This window comes from Halichoerus grypus, chromosome 3, assembly GCF_964656455.1.
Source record: "Halichoerus grypus chromosome 3, mHalGry1.hap1.1, whole genome shotgun sequence".
In the NCBI taxonomy this organism is placed as follows: domain Eukaryota; kingdom Metazoa; phylum Chordata; class Mammalia; order Carnivora; family Phocidae; genus Halichoerus; species Halichoerus grypus.
The window spans coordinates 180,770,004-180,790,909 of record NC_135714.1 but is presented as its reverse complement, the minus strand read 5'-3'; the positions used below and the strand labels follow the sequence as shown (position 1 = coordinate 180,790,909).

Sequence of the window (20,906 nt, the reverse complement as noted above, 5' to 3'; positions counted from 1 at the left end):
TAGCATTTGGTATTCTAGCAACTTTAAGAATAACATTTTAATTTTTAGGTAAATCAACATTAAATAGAAACTGAAGTCATAAATAGATTTTAATATTCGGTCATTTAGCAAGAAAGGACTTGAATATATTTTTGTGGTGGGATGAAAAATCTTCTGAATGTAGTATAGCGCAATTAAGCCACCTCCAGCTTGTGAATCTCTTGGCCACATCTTCCCCCCACACACTGTGACTGGAAATCTTTGGAGTACAACATATATAGATAATAAGAATCATTCTCTTTTATTTATTAACTTGTTCTAGTCAGCAGAAGGGGAGGGAACCAGTTTATCAGCTTGTTCTAGTCAACTGTAGCAGAGGAAACTGGTATTGGAACACTAAGTTTCTTATGGAAGAAGCTAAGAGGTTGCTGAGAAAATGGATAGTTGTTGACTAAAACTCAACCAAAGTTGTGATCGTAATAAATTAGTATATAAATGCTTTACAGAACCTGGATGCCATCAACAGAGTATTCCAGTCTCTTTAGCTACTCCTAAGAATTGAATGAGTTCTTCCTTCCCCATTGATTCTGTTTAATGTGCCACTGTTTACAGAAATTAGCAATGTTAGTTCAACTTTTCTGTTTGATCTTTGAAAATTTAGAAGGAAATCAATGCTCCCCCTTTCCACCACCACCCCCCCGCCCCCGCCCCGGCCCCATGCTCCAGTCCCGCCATACTGATTTCTTCTGCCTTGTGGGATAATCATCTCTACCTTTAAAGAGAGAAATAAAAGCATTAAAACTTACAACTTGGGCTCAGTGTGTGATAAGAAAGTCCAGCAGTGGACACCAGGTAGATCACCTACCACCTGGTGGAGCTCTGAGTCTTAGGAGTTTATAACAGCAAGTTATGAAGTAACTCTAGAGATTTATTGGGGGTCTCTGCTTGGGTAAACCTGAAGAGGCACATCAGAACTCCACCTCTCAAAAGGTCTGCGGTTTAGTACCAGAAACCAAGATAAGGAGGAAGGTGTGGAGTGGGGAGAAGACAAGATCCAGGTACTGAGATTAGATTAGGAGGTCAGACAGTGGTCACTACTAAGTTTGACCTTGACTTGAGCTCCTTTCCTCAGGTTTCTTATTTCCTGGACACAGGATGGTTTCATTGACTTCATTTGTAAAGGTTAGAAGATTCTCAAGTCTATGGAAGAACTGAGCAGATTATTACAAAAGAAAATGGATTTTTATATGCTGAGATTTTATTGTACTGTATATATGGTTTCTGGTGACAGATTACTCTTATTCTGTATTAGAAAGTCTGAATGAATTGGTTAAAACCTATAACGTAAAGGGCATTTATTTCTCCTCTTCAGCGTAGACACTGGCTAAGCAGGGTTTTCTGGATGCCCCACATTCCTTTCGAGCAGGAGTGGGTTTTCATTTGGAGTTGGGCATGGAGAAAGGGGCAATAAAAAGTTTATTAGAATCAACCAGGAAACTCTTTCAGCATATGAAGTTGAATCTTATGAAATGGCTGCTACTTTATTACTTTTCTTTGACAAAAAAAAAAAAGGCAGTGTCATTTGATCCAGTACATCCAATACAGATCAGATCTGCTGGATTATTGGATCGGAAAGGGGTGTGTGTGAAATGCCTAGGAGATTTCTGATAGGAAATGACCCTTTTTTCTAAAAGAACTGGGTAGCTTACTGGGTGGCTTGTGACCGTCTCCCTGAGGAGAGCAGAGTCCACTGACCATGGAATGAGTGGTAGAGGCAGCCTTTTACTTGCCAGTAGTTTCACATCATTCACCAAATGGAATAATCTTAAACATTGGGACTTACCGGGAGAAACCAGGCATCAAGAACAACTCAGCCTTGAGAATGCTCCCTCCCCTAGCTTCAAGCCATGAACTTCACTGATCCTTTATGAAAGCAGTTATTTATTACAGCAGTTTTAGCTCCAATTTATCTTTACCCTTCCCTTCTCTTTCCCCCTTGTGTAAACATTTCAACATGTTTCAATTAGAAGTTGAAGATGAAATAAAAATTAACTACAATAAATTTGATTAGAAACATCTGGTTATTTAAATGCTTCCTTTTAAAGGTTCAGTATCTTAGGAAGTCACAACAGGTGGCAGGGGGGTGTTAAAATTTTAGGTCCTCAGTTTTTGGATGGGTTGTTGAATCAACTTTAACTTTTTTAAGTGGTAAAACAGTTTTACCTGTTACGAATACATAAAGTAAAGACAAGGATGGAGAGAGACCCAAGTGGAATACAAACCAAAAGGAATGAATCTGACTGTATTTCAGGTGAGTAATACAGCCACACTAAAGTGGGGGAGAACTAACCCAAATAATTCTTGAATATACATCCTGGCTGTATACTTTCAAGCTAAAAAGTCAAAAAGAACTGCAAATATTGAACTTTAGTTAACAAGTTTGTTTTTATGTTGTTACTGCTGTAGTAGTTCTGAAACTACTTGGTGTGCATTCCTGGATTGAGCAAATAAATAAATGTATAGTGGATAATCTCTCTATGATGCAGAGGAGTTAGAAATATGGAAAGGGAAGACTAGAATTAACCCAGTGGTGTGAGGTTGGAATTGGAGCTATCAGTACAAACTTGTGCTTTTAATGTATCTAAATAGATGTAGAGAAATAGATACGGATGTGGAAGTGTGTGTGCGTGGTACATACAGGCCTGGGACAATCTGAGTACCAAAACAAATAGTAAATATAAATCATCAAGTCAAATAAGCTATGAATCAGTACCGATGTAGGAGTGAACAAATGAATGAATAAATAATAAATGGAGCAGAAAGGTAAGCTTTTCCTTAGAGTAGAGAAAACAAATATAGAAGAAATGATGGGATTAGCAAATAACCGTTTGACAGCTGCAATAGTAGTGATTGCTTCAGGTAAGAATCAATAGATGTTAAATTAATGGGTGAAAGCTTAATGAGAAACAAGATATTTATATAGTTTTAAGTATCTCCCTATGAGATCTTTATTAATTAAAAAAAAAAGTAACCTTATAATGGAGAAACTTGGCAAGTGATCAAAGTTATCGCTAGTAATGGGACAAAAATGACATCATGTGCCTCCTGATATAGTACACTGAGAATGACACATCTCTTCTGTGATATTCCTGCCAAAAATGCATAACCTGAATCTAATCAAGAAACAAATCAGATAAACCCAAATTGAGGGACATTCTACAAAATAGCCTGTACTCCTAAAAAATGTCAAGGTCACAGAAGACAAGGACAGACGAAGATACTCCAGGAGTCTTAAAGAGATGATAGCTGAAAACTATGTATGACTTTGGATTAGATCCTGGATCAGGAAAACAGATGGTCTTTGCTTTTGGGAAATCAAACTGTAAAGGGTAAAGGGGCATCGTGCTTCATCTTACTCTTACACAGTTCAGGGAGGAAAACAAAGCGTGTGGACGAAATCTGGGCAAAGGGCATATAGGAATTCTTTTTACTACATCTTTTCTATAAATCAGAAGTTACTTCAAAATATTTTTTTTAAAAACGAAACCGAAAACTCTAATAGAGCTGGTCGAGTGCTGTGTGCTAGGATGTCTTCTCCTGTTAGTGCTGCTCTGGCCTACTAGCATTCCATAGGAAACCACTTCTACCACCTCTCCTCCTTTCTCCTTTTTAATCCGATTTTATAAATTCTAACTTTCCAAATGAAGCATATTTGTAAGACACTCAATACAAAACTATACAAAACACAAGTTCTCTCCCCCTCCCCCACTATCACCACCAAAGTTACCACTATTTACAGGTTAATTGGTCACACCATGAACATTCCTGGGCTTGCACAGGTAGTGTTCACATACAAGTGTATATGGTCCCCTCTCCCTGCCAGACTACTGAACATTGTTGATCTTTTTTTCTTAAACTTACATTGCCATCAGGGTGGGGGTGGGTGTAGCTTTGCCTCATTCTTTACCAGTAATTTCTCTAAATGAATGCTTTCATTGTCCCTAAAATTAGTTGTCAAGGGCTGACAAACCGACCTACTTTAATTGTAGAGACACTGGGATAGCTGCTCGCTCACAGGTTTGAAAAATGTACCAAATAAACAAGCCTCCATCAGGCATCAGGAGAGCCCTGAAGACAGACCTCAGTGACAGGAACTGGGAGACCTTTTCTGTAGTAGGAGCCCATTCAGGTGACTTACTGCCGACCACCTCCATTTTCTGTGTCTCTGATACTCAAGGTTGAAATCCTCAGAACAAAAAACGTTTGGTCATTTAGTGCAGCACCCGTTCCTTGAATATAGTCAGAGCTGTTGCTAGGGAGGTAAGGGCTCGGAAGGCAGACGTGAGCCTCTGGGTGCCCTCCTAGAGAAGAGGGTCCAGCAGAGCAGCCATCCCAAACTCCTTCTCTTTCCAGATCTGCTCTAATTGCTTCATGTCTGGTCTGTTTGGTGTCTCCTTTCAGTCCAGCTGCCCTTTTACTACCAGAGTTATCCTCCACTACAGTGATTGTCAAATATCCCTATTCAAGCAGTATAGGGATAGCCAGTTCTCAGGTCCCATCCTAGATCTGCTGAGTCAGAAACTCGGGAGGTGTGGTGCTCAGCACTCTGTATTTAGGAAGTCAACCAGATGATTCTGATGCATGCTAACATTCGAGAATCATGGCTCTACTAAATCTGATCATATTATTTACCCAGTTTAAAAAATTTTAATAGCTATGCACATATTCCAAAGACCCTCCCCAGGTATAAAAGGTTCTGTGATCTCACCGCAGCCTGCTTGTGCAGTCCTTTACCCACCTCCCCTGCATGCATGTGCGTACATATGCACACTCACCCTTCTCTACATCCTGTCACACACAGCTTTGCTGAGCCCTTTCCTGGACTGCCACCTGGTCAGTTTCTGCTCTTCCATCACTTCCTCTATGATGCCTCCACCTCCCCTCTTCCCCAGTCACTCTCTGCCTTGGCTGTGTTTCTCACGAGGCCCTAAGCATTGTGTTGATCTGTTTAACCATTACTTTACCCGCATAGCTCTGCCTCTAGAGGTGGGCTCTGAGCTCCTCAAGGTAGGGACTTCATTTCATTGGTTCTTATGTCTCTGATGCATAACAAGAATTATGTGCTTGGTTAAAATTTTTTTTTTTTTTTACTTTTAAAAGATTTTATTTAAGAGGGAGAGAGGAGGGGGGAGGGGCAGAGGGAGAGGGAGAAGCAGGCTCCCCGCAGAGTAGGGAGCCTGACACAGGCACTGCTGGATCCCAGGACCCCAGGATCATGACCTGAGCCGAAGGCAGATGCTTAACCCAACTGAGCCACCCAGGTGCCCCCCCTTTTTTTTACTTTCTATCATGCAATTTCAAGCATACCAAAAAGTAGAGAATATAGTAATGAACATCCATTAACCCATCACCAGAATTTACCAACTTAACATTTTGCCACATTTGCTTCATCTTTTTTTTTCTAAGTATTTTAAAGTAAATACATGATGATGTATCATGACATTTTGTCATTATAGTCTTTGTATTTTAGTACTAAAAGCTAAAGACATTTTCCTAAAGTCACCATAATATCACATCTGATAAAATTGGCAATTCCCAAATATCACCTATGCCCATTCTGTGTTTTGTTTTCTCCATTTTTCCACAAAAGGTCTTTTACATCTGGTTTGTTCTATCAAGGACCACACACTGCATGTAAAGTTAGGCCCATAAGGATATTTTAATCATTCTAGAATAGCCCTTTTCCTCTTTTTTTTTTTCTATTATTCAGTGAATAAACTCCTAGCTAATCTTTATCCCTACTCATGTGGGATAACATTAGTTCAAGACCAGTGATACTACTAAGGAGTTGGAATGATGTTGTACCTTTATGTTCAGAATGATTCAGTCTCATAGGGTCCCAAATCCATGATTTGCAGCTAATAAATCATTCCAGCACCAGCTAGAATGCACAAGAAGCCAGTGTCACAAGTTCTAGAGAAACGAGAGCTACTTCGGATCTGGGCTTTGTGTGTATTCACTTAATAGCTTCTCCATCTTGTCTTCAGAAAGTCACTGGAAGAGCTAGAATTCATTTCACAGTGACTCTCTGGATCTCTGTAGGCTTGAGTCTTCAGAATTTGGTAATTTTACCTTGCCCATTTTCTTGTGTTTCATTCTTTTACTAGCTTTTTCCTTATCCTTTTAGGACTCTGGGTTTTGATGGAGTTTTTGAACAATAAAATGACATTTTTAAGCTAACTTACTTACAATGTTAATTCAGTATCAGTAGGACACACAAATTTGCATTTGGAGGTTTAAGCCCACAATTCAGAAAAATCTCTTTTAGCCTTTATTCACAAATAGTTCTTAGGCTTTATTTACATTTAAGAGAAAGGGGAAAAGAGCGTTTTGTTTTTTTTTTTAATTCCTTCAGCAGAGTCCTGAATGCAGTAACTGACTGAATTTAAATCATAGTATGTAAAGGCAGAGTCTGAATTTTCCTTAGGAGTTGCTAATTGCTCTTAGTAGCTTTTAAGATTGAATTATTAGGACTTCCAGTGATTACAATTCCAGGCCATACACCAGTTGAGTAAGACTGCTCCTGTGCGTTCAGTCACCTGTGATGAGGGGAGAGGGGGGCGTTGGAAATGGGGCTGGTGGAAAAGAGGAAAATTCCCTCTGTGAGGCCACAGAAGGTTCAGAAAAAGTACTGTGAAGTATTTTAGAAACTGTTGCCCAGGAAAGAAAACTGTGTTAGCATGTTAGCAAGACTAGCTGGGCTGCCCTAACAAAATACCATAGATTGGGATGGTTTAAACAGCAGACATTTAAGACTCTCAGTTCTGGAGGCTAGAAAGTCCAAGATCATGTTACCATCAGATTAAGTATCTGGTGAGAACCCTCTTTCTTGCTCGCAGTCCTCACTGTCTGCTCATGTGGCCTTTCCTTGGTGTGTGCTCTTGGAGAGCGATCTTTGGTGTCTCTTCTTCCTCATCTAAGGGTATACTAATCCCATTTTAGGGGCCCACCTTCATGACCTCATCTGAACCTGATTACCTCCCAAGACCCCTTCTCCAAATACTATCACGTTGGGGTTAGGGCTTCAATATATGAATTTGGGGAGAACATAAACATTCAGTCCATGACTCCAAAGCATATGATTTGAAACTGCCCTGGTAGACTCTTAAGAATACTAGACTATTAAGGTACATTATTTGTCAACACTATCTTCATACCTACCAGAGTTTGCCCTGGGTAGGGATTTCAGTCTTTGCAGATCATCGTGAACCTGTATTGGTTTGGTCACAGTGTTTCAGGCCACCTTAAAGAGAGACTGTTGGCTGTCCCTGTAGTCAGATCGGATTGCTTCTAAGTAACTCTATTCTCAAATTGACATCATACTGATAGCCAGAAACTGTCCTTTCTGATCATCATGTAAATAAGATACCATTTACAGGTTGAAGAGAAGGGTTTCTCTTCATTATAAGAGGAGTTTTGGTGAATTACAGGCGGAAAAAGTTGATTTTGAAACAGGCACAGAGGTAATCTTATCCTGACAGGGTTTAATGTGAAGTCACTCTGGCCAGAGAATAATCTTATTAGGGCTTTAATTAAAAGCACGAGGTGTTGGGTTGGTTTTTGGGTTTTTTTTTAAATGTCTTCTTATCTATCTTCCTCTTTTCTTTCCTTCCACTTCCATGTTCTCCTTAGCCCAGCTCCCCTCCCCGCCCCCCCCATCATCCTTTAACATTTAAAATGTTTTTGGCTTGGCTGATCCCTCTGGATAGGAACTGAGCTAGGCAGGATATTGATTACCAAATATGGTATTGCTGCTAAAGATGTTAGAGGAATGTGGCTTGTATTCTAAGCCTCCGGCCTCTGAATAAGCTGCCAAACAAATTAGGTCATTTTAACTTCTGAGCTTGCTTTTTTTTTTTTTTTTTTTTTTTTTTTAAATAAGGAGCTGGAACTCTGATTTGGAACACGATGGTGTTGTTACTTTAGCTCACACAGGGAGGAGGGATATGAAGAGGGGCTTGGGAGTGGAGGGAGACTCAGTTCATCATGTTTTAGGACGGGAGCCACCAGTCCAGGCGGTGTAAAAGGCAAGCATGTTGTGCAGAGCCTCTGTTGACCCTGGAATACCAGTGGAAGAGCTGAGGCATAGAATTCAGATGTGCCGCCTCATTGCCTTCTTGTTACTGAGGCTAGAAAGTCCAGAGGACCACTGACAGGTCCCAGGATGCTCTTCTCTGGTTACAGTGGCCCCAACCACCGTGATCAAGTTGATGTGGGCTCAGTTCCTTCTTCACAGGAGGGTTGGTGGAGTTCAGTGCCAGGGAGGACACCCTGAAATTGTCCATTACTATGCGTAGCTCATGGCGTGTCATGTGAATACGCGAGTCCTTCCACAGCATACCTTTAAATGATAGCCAGGGGCTGACTGCATTTGTCTCCCAGCAAAGACCACAGCTCTTCAGGTCCATATTTGGAAATATTTATTCTGTTGTGATATTAGCTTTGATAGAGTGCAATTCTCTCAAGTGGAAGCGGATGGAAGTAAACTCTGCTTCAGAATACTACTGTGTTCCTTTTCCTCATATACATCTTTGGCAAGATAATACTGAGGTTTCCTAAGTTGAAACAAAAACTGAGACCAGTTAGGGAAAGAATTTCTTTTTACATTTCTTATAACTGGCACCCCCCTTTTTGCTTCTTCTTGTCAGTTAGGGCTGTACAAAGTGGATTCCTTCTTTTCCTGCCCAAACCCGTTTGCCACCTTCAGTGTGTTTCTTCTCAGAGAATGGATAAATCAGGCTCACAAAGAAATTTCACCCACTCGAGGATGTCTGTAGGTCAGGGCTTGGTGGCTTTTGTTCTACCTCCCTGAGGACCTCTCTTGCCTCCTTCCCCCTTATTTCTCTTACTGCTGCTACCATCCAGTCACGCTCTTCTTCCCATCTTTGGAGCTGAGCCTGTGAAGTTCAGAGTTGTTCATCCTGGTGCACGGAGTCAAGAGATTCTTACTGATTTCTGGTGGGAATTGCTCTGACTTTTCTTCAAGCGAATCAAGTAGAAAGGGGACTTTGGGGCCCATAGGCCAACATGTGCACTAAATGGAAAACCTGTATTCTTAGGATACTCCTTTTCAGAACTCCACCCCCTTTCCAGAACATACCATACAGACGAACATGGGACCTGAGCCTGTTATGGATGCACATTTATGCACTATACTGGGCTATCTTTTTGTTAACTGTTGCTGGAATACATAGCATTGGAAAATAGGTATCATGAGGTTATTCATTATGCTTAGTAATGGAGGCATTCTTTTTTTTTTTTTTTTTAAGATTTTATTTATTTGAGAGAGAGCAAGCCCGAGTGGGTGGGGGGAAGGGCAGAGGGAGAGGGAGATGCAGAGTCCCCGCTGAGTGCAGAGCTAGACTCTGGGCTAGATCTCAGGATCCTGAGATCGTGACCTGTGCCGAAGGCAGATGCTTAATAAGACTGAGCCATGAAGGTACCCCAATGGAGGCATTCTTGAATGGTGGGAGGGTTTTAGAATAGACTTATCTTGTCCTAAATCTTGTGTTTTTATAATGTTTGTTATGTATTGAATTGTTTTAGGTAAACTGCAATATAAGGTCAAGGGTAATTGAAATTACTACCCTGTCTCTGGCCGGTGTAATCTGTTTTCTCTCTAATCATGTAGCTAATAGGCCAGCTGTAATCAAAACTGGGACTTTAGCACAACAAGACATTAAAATTTTATATAAACTTATAAGCTAACTAGAATTAAATGATACTAGTTACATTGAAATCTTAAATCTTAGTTCCTGTTTTACTAACTCAAATACATGTATCACCACGAAGAAAGATCTCTAGTTAGGGAGGGGACTTTTCTCCCTTTATTTCTAGGTGATGAAACTAAGGCATTGAAGAATGACATTGTTTTAGGCCAGTGTCAGAACACTACGAAGGGCCTAGATCACTACGATTTCCAGTATTACACAGAGCTTTACAGGAATTATTTTATTCTTATTGGTATCCATTAATTGAAGTTTTTCACTATGCTAGGAATTTGCTGGTCCATATTTAAAACTTGAACCTAACGTTCAAAACCTAACGTTTCTGTTCAGGAAGAAAAAATAATTGAAAAAACATGTAGTAACTAAATGTTTTAATTAAGTAAACAAAATCTCCCCTGACTTTCTGGACATGTGGTATTACAGGTTTTCATGTATTCTGTGTAAGTAGTGAGAACCAGGGTTCTCGCTGACCTTTTTTTCCTGATAGGCCAGGATTTACTGGTGTGTTTATTTTGTCACCATTCCGGTTTGACTCTAAGGAAATGAAAACATCTTCCATTTGTTCTTTATTTCCAAAGGGCATCCGCTTCGATCCTGAAATTCCGCAAACACTACGACTAGAGTTTGCTAAGGCAAACACGAAGATGGCCAAGAACAAACTAGTAGGGACTCCAAACCCCAGTACTCCTCTGCCCAACACTGTACCTCAGTTCATTGCCAGAGAGCCATGTAAGTTGATCTCCTTTTCATTAAAAAAAAAAAAAAAAAAAAAGAATAACCAAGAATTGTGTGCTGCATGTGAAATTACACCACAGGACGTAGAGCTAAGTGTCATTTTCCATTTCTGTGAAGAGGCTGTGGATTCTTCCTGTCTGAATTCCAAATACAGCAATCTTGTTGATGATTGGCTGTCCTAAATGGTGGTTCAGCTAGATTAGAACTGTAACTACTACAAAATTTCGTTTGATGTGCTGTAGATTTCCTTAATGTCACCTTGACCTTATTGTGAGGGTGTTCTGTTTGCCTGGGGGTACAAACCTTTCTTTATTTCCCCATCCCTGGATAGGAGAGTCGGTTCTCAGCATTTACTTCCTTTGTTGAAGATCATCAGTTCTGTGGCTTGGGAAAAGAGAATATTAAAAGTGAAAGCAGCAGATAAGTTCTATTTTTGAGAACAGTTGAGCCCATAAAATCTAGAAGGAAAAGTAAACACACACAAAGAATTTATATGTTGGAACAATCAGTTCTAGCAAACTAATACTGGTAAATTTAAGGAAATCTAGGGCTTCCTGTTTTAAATTAATTGGGTAAAGACACTGACTAATTGCTAAACAAGTGTCTTACCCCACCTAATGAGCTTATTCCCTTAAATGGCCAGTCTACAGTTTTGCCTTTGATTGAATAACTTGAAAAGGTTGTCTTAATTTTCTTTCTTAAGCTCAATCAGTAGCATAAGTGAGGCGTGAGATAGGCCTTAACTTTTCTTTTCATTGCGTAGCTATATGTGATTTAATATGGCAGGGCATTCAGGGAATCCCAAGTGACTTGCTGTTATTTGGAATATTTTTGCCCTGTCTTTCTTGATCTTCTTTCCAAACCACATGATCTTCCTGCTTTCCTTGACAATACTTTTCAACTTTTCTTATTGAAATTGAAGGGCACATGAGTTTCTTTCTCCCCCCATGTCATGTGTGTGTCAGGTTTAATCAGGTTATTTTGGAAGTTATAGCCATTCTGTAGCCCTGTAACTCTTGAGAAAGCTGCCACTTGTCAGTGGAAACTAACAGATAAGAGTTTCTCCTCCAGCGTTTTCTAAAATTTTTCTGTGAGTCCAGAAGTCATAATAAAGAAAAAGAAATTTGTTCTTCCATGTCCTAGAGAAACTTGAATCCTTTCTAAACAAAAGTTTCATCTTATGGTCCAGTTGCACTATGGGAGGATGAGTGGACATTTCTTACACATTTCTGTATCCGTACAGCATCTAGTTCAGTTACCTTTTGTACATTGTATATATTTAATATTATAGTGGTAAGTGGATAAATATTTTAATTTGGCTATTTGCAGAATTATTCCATTTGTATGCCTCTTCTTTTCCCTCTGAAATGTCTTGATTAAGGCGTCAGAAAAGAGGATTTGTAAGATACCTTGATTTAGAAAAGGTAACCTAGAGTACCTCTTTAGTTTTCTAGTGAATTTTCTGCCTCAGATCTGAGAGTGCTTTGAAAAGATGAATTCAGACAGCAAGTATAGTGCTGGTGATACTTTATCCTTTCAATTCTTTATTGAATGCTTTTGTTCTGGGACCTCAGTTTTTTGTTGTTGTTTTTTTTAATCTGTTTCGAAAGCTCTGTGAAATTGGTCGCCAGAAAGGTGATAGCCAGTTCACTACAGGGTACACAAAAGCAACAGAGATGAACAGACTGGACATCCATGAGTCTCTGAAGTTGTAGGAGAGCTCAGAGCAAAGTTTAGAACACCGCTCTGGCCAGCTCTGCCCACCTCCCTTCCCTGTGTACAAAACAGCTCAGAAGTGGTCAGATAATTTCCATGGCACGGGCTGCTTGTGGCAAAACAAACTTGACGTTTAAAAAAAATCCAAAACACTGGCATATTCTTGAGAAAATAAAAGTTAGCATGATTTCTCTTAATATAGCTCCTTTCTACGACACAGGGGTCTTGATGAACAGCAATTCCACTCTGACTCAGATCGACTTTATCATCCATTACAGTTCCCTCTGGGAATTATGAACTTCCCTGTCACATAGGTGGAATTGTTTTCCTGAAAGCACACTGCAGACTAAGAACACTGGTGGTTCTTTACTGGCAATTCCAGTTGCACTGTGCCTTTAATGGGTGTTCAAGGTGGTGGTCAGTTCAACCACTGTTGAGTAGACTGCAGTGGAATCTTTGAATTTGTAGGATTGGAGCACCTGGGTGGCTCAGTCGTTAAGCGTCTGCCTTCGGCTCAGGTCATGATCCCGGGGTCCTGGGATTGATCCCCGCATCGGGCTCCCTGCTCAGCGGGAAGCCTCCTTCTCCCTCTCCCACTCCCCCTGCTTGTGTTCCTTCTCTTGCTGTTCTCTCTGTGTCAAATAAATAAATAAAATCTTAAAAAAAAAAAAAAAAAAAAAGAGTTGTAGGATTGGGAAAAACCCTATAGTGGCGCCTGGGTAGCTCTGTCAGTTAAGTGTCCAGCTCTTGATTTTGGCTGAGGTCATGATCTCAGGGTTCTGGGTTCGAGTGCCTCTTAGGCTGCACACTCAGTGGGGTGTCTGCTTGAGGATTCTTTCCATCGCCCTCTGCCCCTCCCCCCACTTGCTTGTGCTTTCTCGCATGCGCTCTCTCTCTCTAAAATAAATCTTTAAAAAAAAAAAAAACCCTATAGACTTCCCTGTTGTGGATGATGAGAGAGGTTTTTAATGTTTCTTTTTGCCAATGTTTTTTTATAGTTGTGGCTGAAAAGTACCCATTGCCATCTACTAAAGGAAGAATGTGCTAAGATTCAGTTATACAACAAATATTTACTTGAACTCTCGTTTCTCGGATATTTGTTGAACTTTAATGAGCTCTCAGTGTGCTATACACTGGGAAAGAAGGGGACTGGTTGCTGCCTTAAAAGAGCTATCAGTCCAAGGGATTGGTGGTGGTCAAAGTTGTCAGGAAACTTGGCCCATATAAAGGATGTAAAAGATTTTTTGCAGCTTAGTCCAGATTGCTCCGAATCAGACTTATTTGCCAAGCACCTGCTCTGTTTGTGCAGAGCATGAAAAATGAGAAAACTAGGTATTGCACTTGCCAAAGGAGATGGTGGCCTGTAATGGAGAACCTTGGCCTTAGACTTGAAGATGTCCGTGAGGGTTCTGGTTCTGCCAGTCATTATCAAGCTTGTCAAGTCATTGTCAAGTTGGACCTTAAACACATTGAACCTTGCTCTGCTCCTGTTCTCTCAGCTACAAAATGGGAATAATACCTTATTCACATGCTTCTTATAAGAGCTAAATAAAGCAAGATCCTAAGATTGTGTTGAGGATTAAGTGGCTGTAATAGATGTAGAGGGCCAGGCAAACAAAGTATAATCTTAATTTCTTAAAAAAACAATTGAGTCACTTTTCTTTCCTAATTGTTAAAAGTAGGCATTGATCTTCTGAGGCTTTTCATCACTGTGACTATAGCCAATTGTCTTTGCAAATTAGAAGAAAGGATGAATGAAAGTGTCAACACACAGTCCCAGGAAAGTATTATACTTCCCTAATGAAATTTTTATAGTTTTAACTTCTTACTCTCTTGTATATAATGAAGCAAGAAAAACACTGTGAGAAAGTAGGAAGTAAGAGATAACAGAAAATTTATAAATTACATAAAATTCTGCTAGATTATGCATTTGCTTGTACAGGAAAGTAGTGTTCTGTAGTGTAAGAACTCCACTTTAGAGATGAAAACAGGGCAAGTCACCGTCTCTCTGAGTTTTGTTTTCCCTGTCTGTAATATGATGATACTGTCTGCCAGACACTGCTAAGCATTTTACGTGAACTGGATTCTCAGTAGCACTATTTTACAGTTGAAAAATAGGCCTTAGGAAGATCCAGTAACTTTGAGGTGTTATGGGTTGAATTGTGTTCTGCCAGAATTCATATGTTGAAATCCCAACAACCACCAGTGGCTCCAGATTAAGTGTATTTAGAGATATGAAGTCTTTAAAGACATCAAATTAAGTGGGGCCATTAGGGTGGGCCCTAATTCAATATGACTAGCTTCCTTAAGAAAAAAAGATGGGCAGAGATGTGTTCACACAGAGGAAAATCCAGGTGAGGACATAGCAAGAAGGTGGCCATCTGCAAGCCAAGTTACAGAGGCCCAGGGGAAGCCAAACCTGCCCCCACCTTGATCTTAGAACTTATAGCCTCTAGAACTGTGAGAAAATTAATTTCTATTGTTTAAACCATCCAGTCTGTGGTATTTTGTTATGGCAGCCTGAGCAGACTAATACATCAAGTGATAGAGCCTGGATTTAAATTCTGACCTGTTACTTTTGTTTTATAACTTTGATCTAGTTACTTAACCTCTCTGTCTCCATTGTCTCATCTATTAAATGGCAGTAATAATTAAACTTACCCAAAAGGTTGTGAGGATTAAATCAATTGACAGGAGAGGGCCACATTCACAAGAGTGAATAATTTCAGTGACTGTTTAACACGTACGTGTAAGAATGTATACATTGGGGCATCTGGGTGGCGCAGTGAGTTGAGCATCCGACTCTTGGTTTTGCCTTAGGTCATGATTTCAGGGTTGTGAGATTGAGCCGCAGTTGGGCTCCATGCTCAACATGGAATCTGCTAATGTTTCTCTCTCCCTCTCTCTCTGCCCCTCCCTGTGCTTGCTCTCCACGCCCCCCCCCCAAATAAATAAACCTTTAAAAAAAAAATAAGAATGTATATGTTGATATGCCTTCTGTTCTCATAGTTGAGACCTGTAGTTTTTCTGCCTTTGTATACTTAGCATCTGGAACCTAGAAATACATGTGAAGTTAAGATACTGCAGATTTTATTTTATGCTTTTTCATTTGGAAGTTTAAAAATATACAGTGTTTAAAAATTTTCAGTGTTATTGAGGTATGATCAGGAAATGATAAAATGCACGTATTAAGAGTGTCTATTTTGGTAAGTTTTGTCATAATACACAGGGAATTGAGTTGACTCAGTGCCCTTGATCTGTTTACACTGCTTGTGGCGTACTGTATTCTAGTGACAACACCTACAGAGCTTTTACTCAGAGTCAACAGATTTTACCCATTCAACTAGAATTTTATGGAGCAAATATCAGAAGACTCTAGAACTTTGCAGTAATTCAGATTCCTGTAGTCCAACCCCAGGGATTCTGGCTGGTCTAGAACTCATGCTCTGTATTTTTAAAAGCTTTTTGGATGTTTCTGATGCACAGTCAGGTTTGAGAATGCCTAGCAGAGCAAGTTAAATTCTCCTACTGCTGACACACTCTTCTCCCCAGCCTTGTACCCATTCCTATTCCCCACCCCAGTCCAAAAACAAAGCATGCTCTCTTAAATTAATACTCTTATTAAAAATACCTGTTAAGCACATAACCCCTTGGTGAATAATCAGATCACTTCCTTGTTTTCTTGCCATACCACTGGAATTTCCCATTTATCCAATATTGACCCTGACTATGTTGGAAGTGAATTTTCTCTCTCATGTCTGAAAAGATCCTCTGAAAGTTCAGAGAACTTCTAAGGTGCCTAGCAAGGGCTCTCATAGGGCCAACACTCTGGAAACATGAAATCAGTTAACTTTCAACTCTGTGGGATGGGGCCATTCAGGGCCTGATCTGAAGCTCCATGTGCCCATGGAACAGAGTTAGGGTACCTGCATTTTTCAAGGAAGCATACACAGCATGTGCCATTGGAAAGACTGAGGGTGTGCGTCCAGTCCCCAGCTCTGCTTGGGAATGTGCAGATGCCAGCTAGTAGCAGGCCCTGTGTATCCCACACCTGCTCTCCGCAAGTGGGGTTGTTCAAAAAGCTAGCGACTGGCCCTGAAGAAGACCTAATCAAGCTGCTTAGGGGGAGGCAAGGCAAAGACAGAGTTGCAGGTGTTCTGTGGGGATGAGGGCAAGACTCTTTTGCTATGAAAAGCAACTTCCTTGGATTTTTGTGTTTCATATTACATAATGCAAATTGTTTGTTTTCTCGGATGATAAAAATTGTACTTCTCGAGGAAAAAAAAATTTCCAGCAGTCCAGAAAAATATAAAGAAGAAAATAAAAGTCACCAAGTTATACCAGAGATAACCACCATTAACATTTTGGGGTCTGTCCTTCCACAACTTTTAGTATGCATATAATAAAAAATGTATCTCTATCCAGTTTTTTAATTTCAGAATCATTTAACTTATCCCTTTACCTTTAAGATAAAATTCCCCCCCTTTTTTTGTTTTTTAAGATTTTATTTATTTATTCAACAGAGAGAGCGAGCAGGAGAGGATGCAGGGCTCGATCCCAGGACCCTGGGATCATGACCTGAGCCGAAGCAGTCGCTTACCCGACTGAGCCACCCAGATGCCCTTAAGATAAAATTCTGATGTCCAGTGAGATTAAATGGCCTTTAGGGCCAAAAGTAGTATCTGGGCTCTGAGAATCCCATGCCACAGCCTCTGTTGCCTTTGCTGTAGGTACTAATTCACAGTGACACAGAGCCCTTGCTAGAATCAGAGCAGGAGGAGGCTGGTAGACACTGGTGGGTTACCTAATGCCCCAGGTGAGCACAGCCAGCTCCTGGGCTGCCGCAATTCAGGTGGTTGGTTGATTGATCTGTTGAATTTTATTAAATGGATAAGAAGAAAGGAAACAGCTATTGAGCCGCTATTCTAATCCTTAAGAACAGTGTAAAATACCTATTTTCCAGCCAAGAAGACTAAAACAGTTTGAGTAACTTCCCCAAAGTCACACAGCTTATTTTAGGCCTAATGGCTGATCTCCCTGCACCACATTCCTAACTTAGAGCCGACAGGTGCTTTTGGCTATAGTTGCTTTTAAGGTATTCTTTAGGAGGTGCTTTAAACTCCAGCCGTGGAGCGCCTGGGTGGCTCAGTTGGTTAAGCGTCTGCCTTCAGCTCAGGTCATGATCCCAGGGTCCTGGGACCGAGTCCCTCATCAGGCTCCCTGCTCAGCAGGGAGCCTGCTTCTCCCTCTGCCTGCCACTCCCCCTGCTTGTGCTCTCTCTCTCTCTCTGACAAATAAATAAATAATCTTAAAAAAAAAAATAAAAATACAGAGGGGCACGTGGGTGGCTCAATTGGCTAAGCATCCGACTCTTGATTGCAGCTCAGGTCATAATCTCAGGGTCATGAGTTCGAGCCCCGAGTCGGGCTCCTCACTGAGTGTGGAGCCTGCTTGGGATTCTCTCTCTCCCTCTCCCTCCCCCTTACCCATGCTCTCTCTAAAAAAAATTAACTCAAGCCTTTAAAGATGATCTTATTAGAGACCCCGGAGGCCTGCATGAGATTATAAGGAAAAGATTTCAGGGCAGGTCACTGCTCAGTGAAAGTCAAGCTTCCATATAACTTTAAAGCATCAGATTTTGATGGCCAGGATGCACTAACTGTAAAATGTATTTTTACATAGTTGACCAAATTGAACTATTGATGGTTTTTATTTAGTTTTGGTATGGTTCATTGAGTTGTTTCAGAAAATACAAGTGACCCATTTTCAACAATTCAAGTATTTTAGTTTAATGAATAATGGTATCATCAGCAAAGATGAGGATATTTGACTTCTTTGATTTATACTTGGATGACATGCAGGCAGTTTACTAAAGTGTTTCACATCATTCAAGGAAATGGAAATGAGCATGAATGGAAACAGGCAATAATACAGCTCTGTCTTACATTGTTTCAGATCCTAAGACTTCATCTGCACAGTCCTCTTGAAACAGTGATAGTATGAAACCAGCATATATACCTACCAATTTACAGTTATGTTCTCTAGGTGGTTCCTCTTTGTAAAGTCCCCAAAAGCTGATGAGCAACCTGCAGAAAATTTTTCACACAGATCAAAAACCTTAGTTCCTCCTTATATAAAGGATGGGATTGAGAGACCTAGTCCTGCAATTGTTTGAAAGTAAAAACTTTCAGGGACGCCTGGCAACTGACTGCCTTCGGCTCAGGTCATGATCCTGGAGTCCCAGGATCAAGTCCTGCATCAGGCTCCCTGCTCAGCAGAAGTCTGCTTCTCCCTCTGACCCTCCCCCCTCTCATGCTCTCTCTCTCTCTCAAATAAATAAAAATCTTATAAATAAATAAATAAATAAAACTAACACAGAAATAGGAGGGATTGTCTAACTGGCTGTTGGGTCTGTTATTTAGGGAGATAAAAGATTTGAGTCCATTTTAAGGAACATCCTTGCAGATAGGTATGTTGACCACATGATCACAATCTGGGCTCATCTGCATTTGAGAAATAGGCCCAATATCCCTTTTTTCTTGAATCTTCTCTTTACAAAATTATAGTTTCATTTCATTTTGTAAAATGACCATGCTTAATTCACTGTATTGTTAGAGTAGGAAACCATAAATTAAATTTAAAGGGTTAAAAATACGTATTTTCCTACCATCTAGAAATAACCACTGTTAATGTTCTGTTGCATATCTTCCTACATACATTTCTATCCTTTTATATGTATATGTATAAAAAATAGTGTGTCAGGTTATCTTTGGTTTAGTTTGGTTACAACATGTGATCACACTGTCCTCTCTTCTCACTTACCCCAGGACCAGTTTTCCATCCAGGACTGTACACCCAAAGCATTATTTTTTAAGGGCTCTTTACATGGAAGGTGTGCTGGTGAGGGCCTTTGATGCCTGGCAGGGAATTTTTTCTAAATTAACTGGTGGGGAGAGAATGCAGATTGTTGAGCATGGCAGTCTTGTGCTTTAAGGAAGACTCTCCTTCCTTAAAGCTCTAGGAAGCTGCACTGGGGAGACAGGAATGGAAGTAGAACACCATAAAAATCTCTTTTATGTAGTGGAGGAAATAGAGTGGTGGTGGGGAAGTCACTTTCCCGAATTTTTTTTTTTTTTTTTTAATATGACTTGAAATGCCACTAGGAAGTACCTTGGGGATGTGGTGCTTCTAGGAAGGAAGCTTCGCTCCTCCCCAGACTCCCACCCCACTTCCACAAAGTTTTAGGGAAAGGAACCAGTGATGGTGAAGACACAAATTATTTCACCTCTTTTTCTTACCCCAGTCCTTGCCGGTAAGGGTTTTGATGGGAGGGGGGGCCCAAGCGTGAAAAGGAAGTTGTGGAGTAGAGCAGTAATGGGGAGTCTTTGGGTGGCCAGAGGCCTTGGGAAGTGGTACAGGAAGGGGGAGCCAGGAGGTGGACACGGGGAGGAAAGAGGAGGCAGCTGGCTGCCGAGTGGAAAGGAGACCAGGACCTCAAAGGTGTGGAAGCTGAGCTTTGCAGGATTGTGCTTACTTGGATCACGTGCCCATTCCCTCTGAAGCAGCTCCACGGCGGGACTGCCGAGGGATTGTGTCCTTGCTGTAGAGCGGTTTGAAGCTACCAGAAGTGACGTTCACAGAAACTTGTCATGGTTTCCCTTCTGGGTATTGAGACTTCATAACGATTGAGTGATCCACTGAGCATATTCTCACCCCCAACACCACAGGGCATTTGTGGGCTGATTCTCACATGACAGAGAAAGGCCCATTGTCAAGAATGAGGACATGAGGTGCGCCTGGGTAGCTCAGTCGTTAAGTGTCTGCCTTCGGCTCAGGTCATGATCCCAGGGTCCTGGGATCGAGCCCCGCGTCAGGCTCCCTGCTCAGCGGGAAGCCTGCTTCTCCCTCTCCCACTCCCCCTGCTTGTGTTCCCTCTCTCACTGTGTCTCTCTCTGTCAAATAAATAAAATCTTAAAAAAAAAAAAAAAAAAGAATCAGGACATGAATTTAACCCTCAGGATATGTATAAGGGTACCAGGTGCTTAGGCCCCTGGACATTCTGAGGAATAGAAACATGAAACAGATGAAGGGGGGGAAATCGGAGGAGGAGACGAACCATGAGAGACGATGGACTCTGAAAAACAAACTGAAGGTTCTAGAGGGGAGGGGGGTGGGAGGATGGGTTAGCCTGGTGATGGGTATTAAAGAGGGCATGCTCTGCATGGAGCACTGGGTGTTATGCACAAACAATGAATCATGGAACACTACATCAAAAAAACATGAAACAAAACTCCAGTCGATGAGGACAGCAAAATACTCTTAGAAACCAAGACACCTTAATAATGTTTATTTCCCCATATGTCCCACTCTGACAAAGCAAAACTATTTTCCTTTAAAAAAAAAAAAATTTACTGTACCGCATCAGTGTTTACAGCCCGCTTCTGCCCCTGTCTTCTCTTCAAACCTGCACACGTTCCTAGTTTTTGCTTAATGTGGATAATTTTTAATAACGAAATTTAAGGGCGCCTGGGTGGCTCGGTTGTCTGCTCAGGTAATGATCTCAGGTCCTGGGATCGAGCCCCGCATCTGGCTCCCTGCTTCTCCCTCTGCCCCTCCACCTGCTCATGTGCTCTCATTCTCTCACGCTCTTTCATAAAGAAATAAAATCTTTCTAAAAATAAATAAATT

At 40.9% G+C, this 20,906-nt stretch overlaps 1 protein-coding gene across 12 annotated transcripts in view; it reads left to right on the top strand.

The window, feature by feature from the left end:
• The window catches only part of RBPMS (RNA binding protein, mRNA processing factor), a 169,761-nt gene that overhangs the window by 93,961 nt on the left and 54,894 nt on the right, over window positions 1-20,906 (top strand). For all 12 annotated transcript variants that reach the window (XR_004921927.2, XR_013446640.1, XR_013446641.1 and 9 more), the window contains one exon: window positions 10,346-10,496. Coding sequence is in view for 7 of the 12 variants with exons in the window: in XM_036107102.2 (XP_035962995.1) it covers window positions 10,346-10,496 (151 nt within the window). In the remaining 5 variants the exon portion in view is untranslated. The remainder of the gene's footprint in view (window positions 1-10,345; window positions 10,497-20,906) is intronic.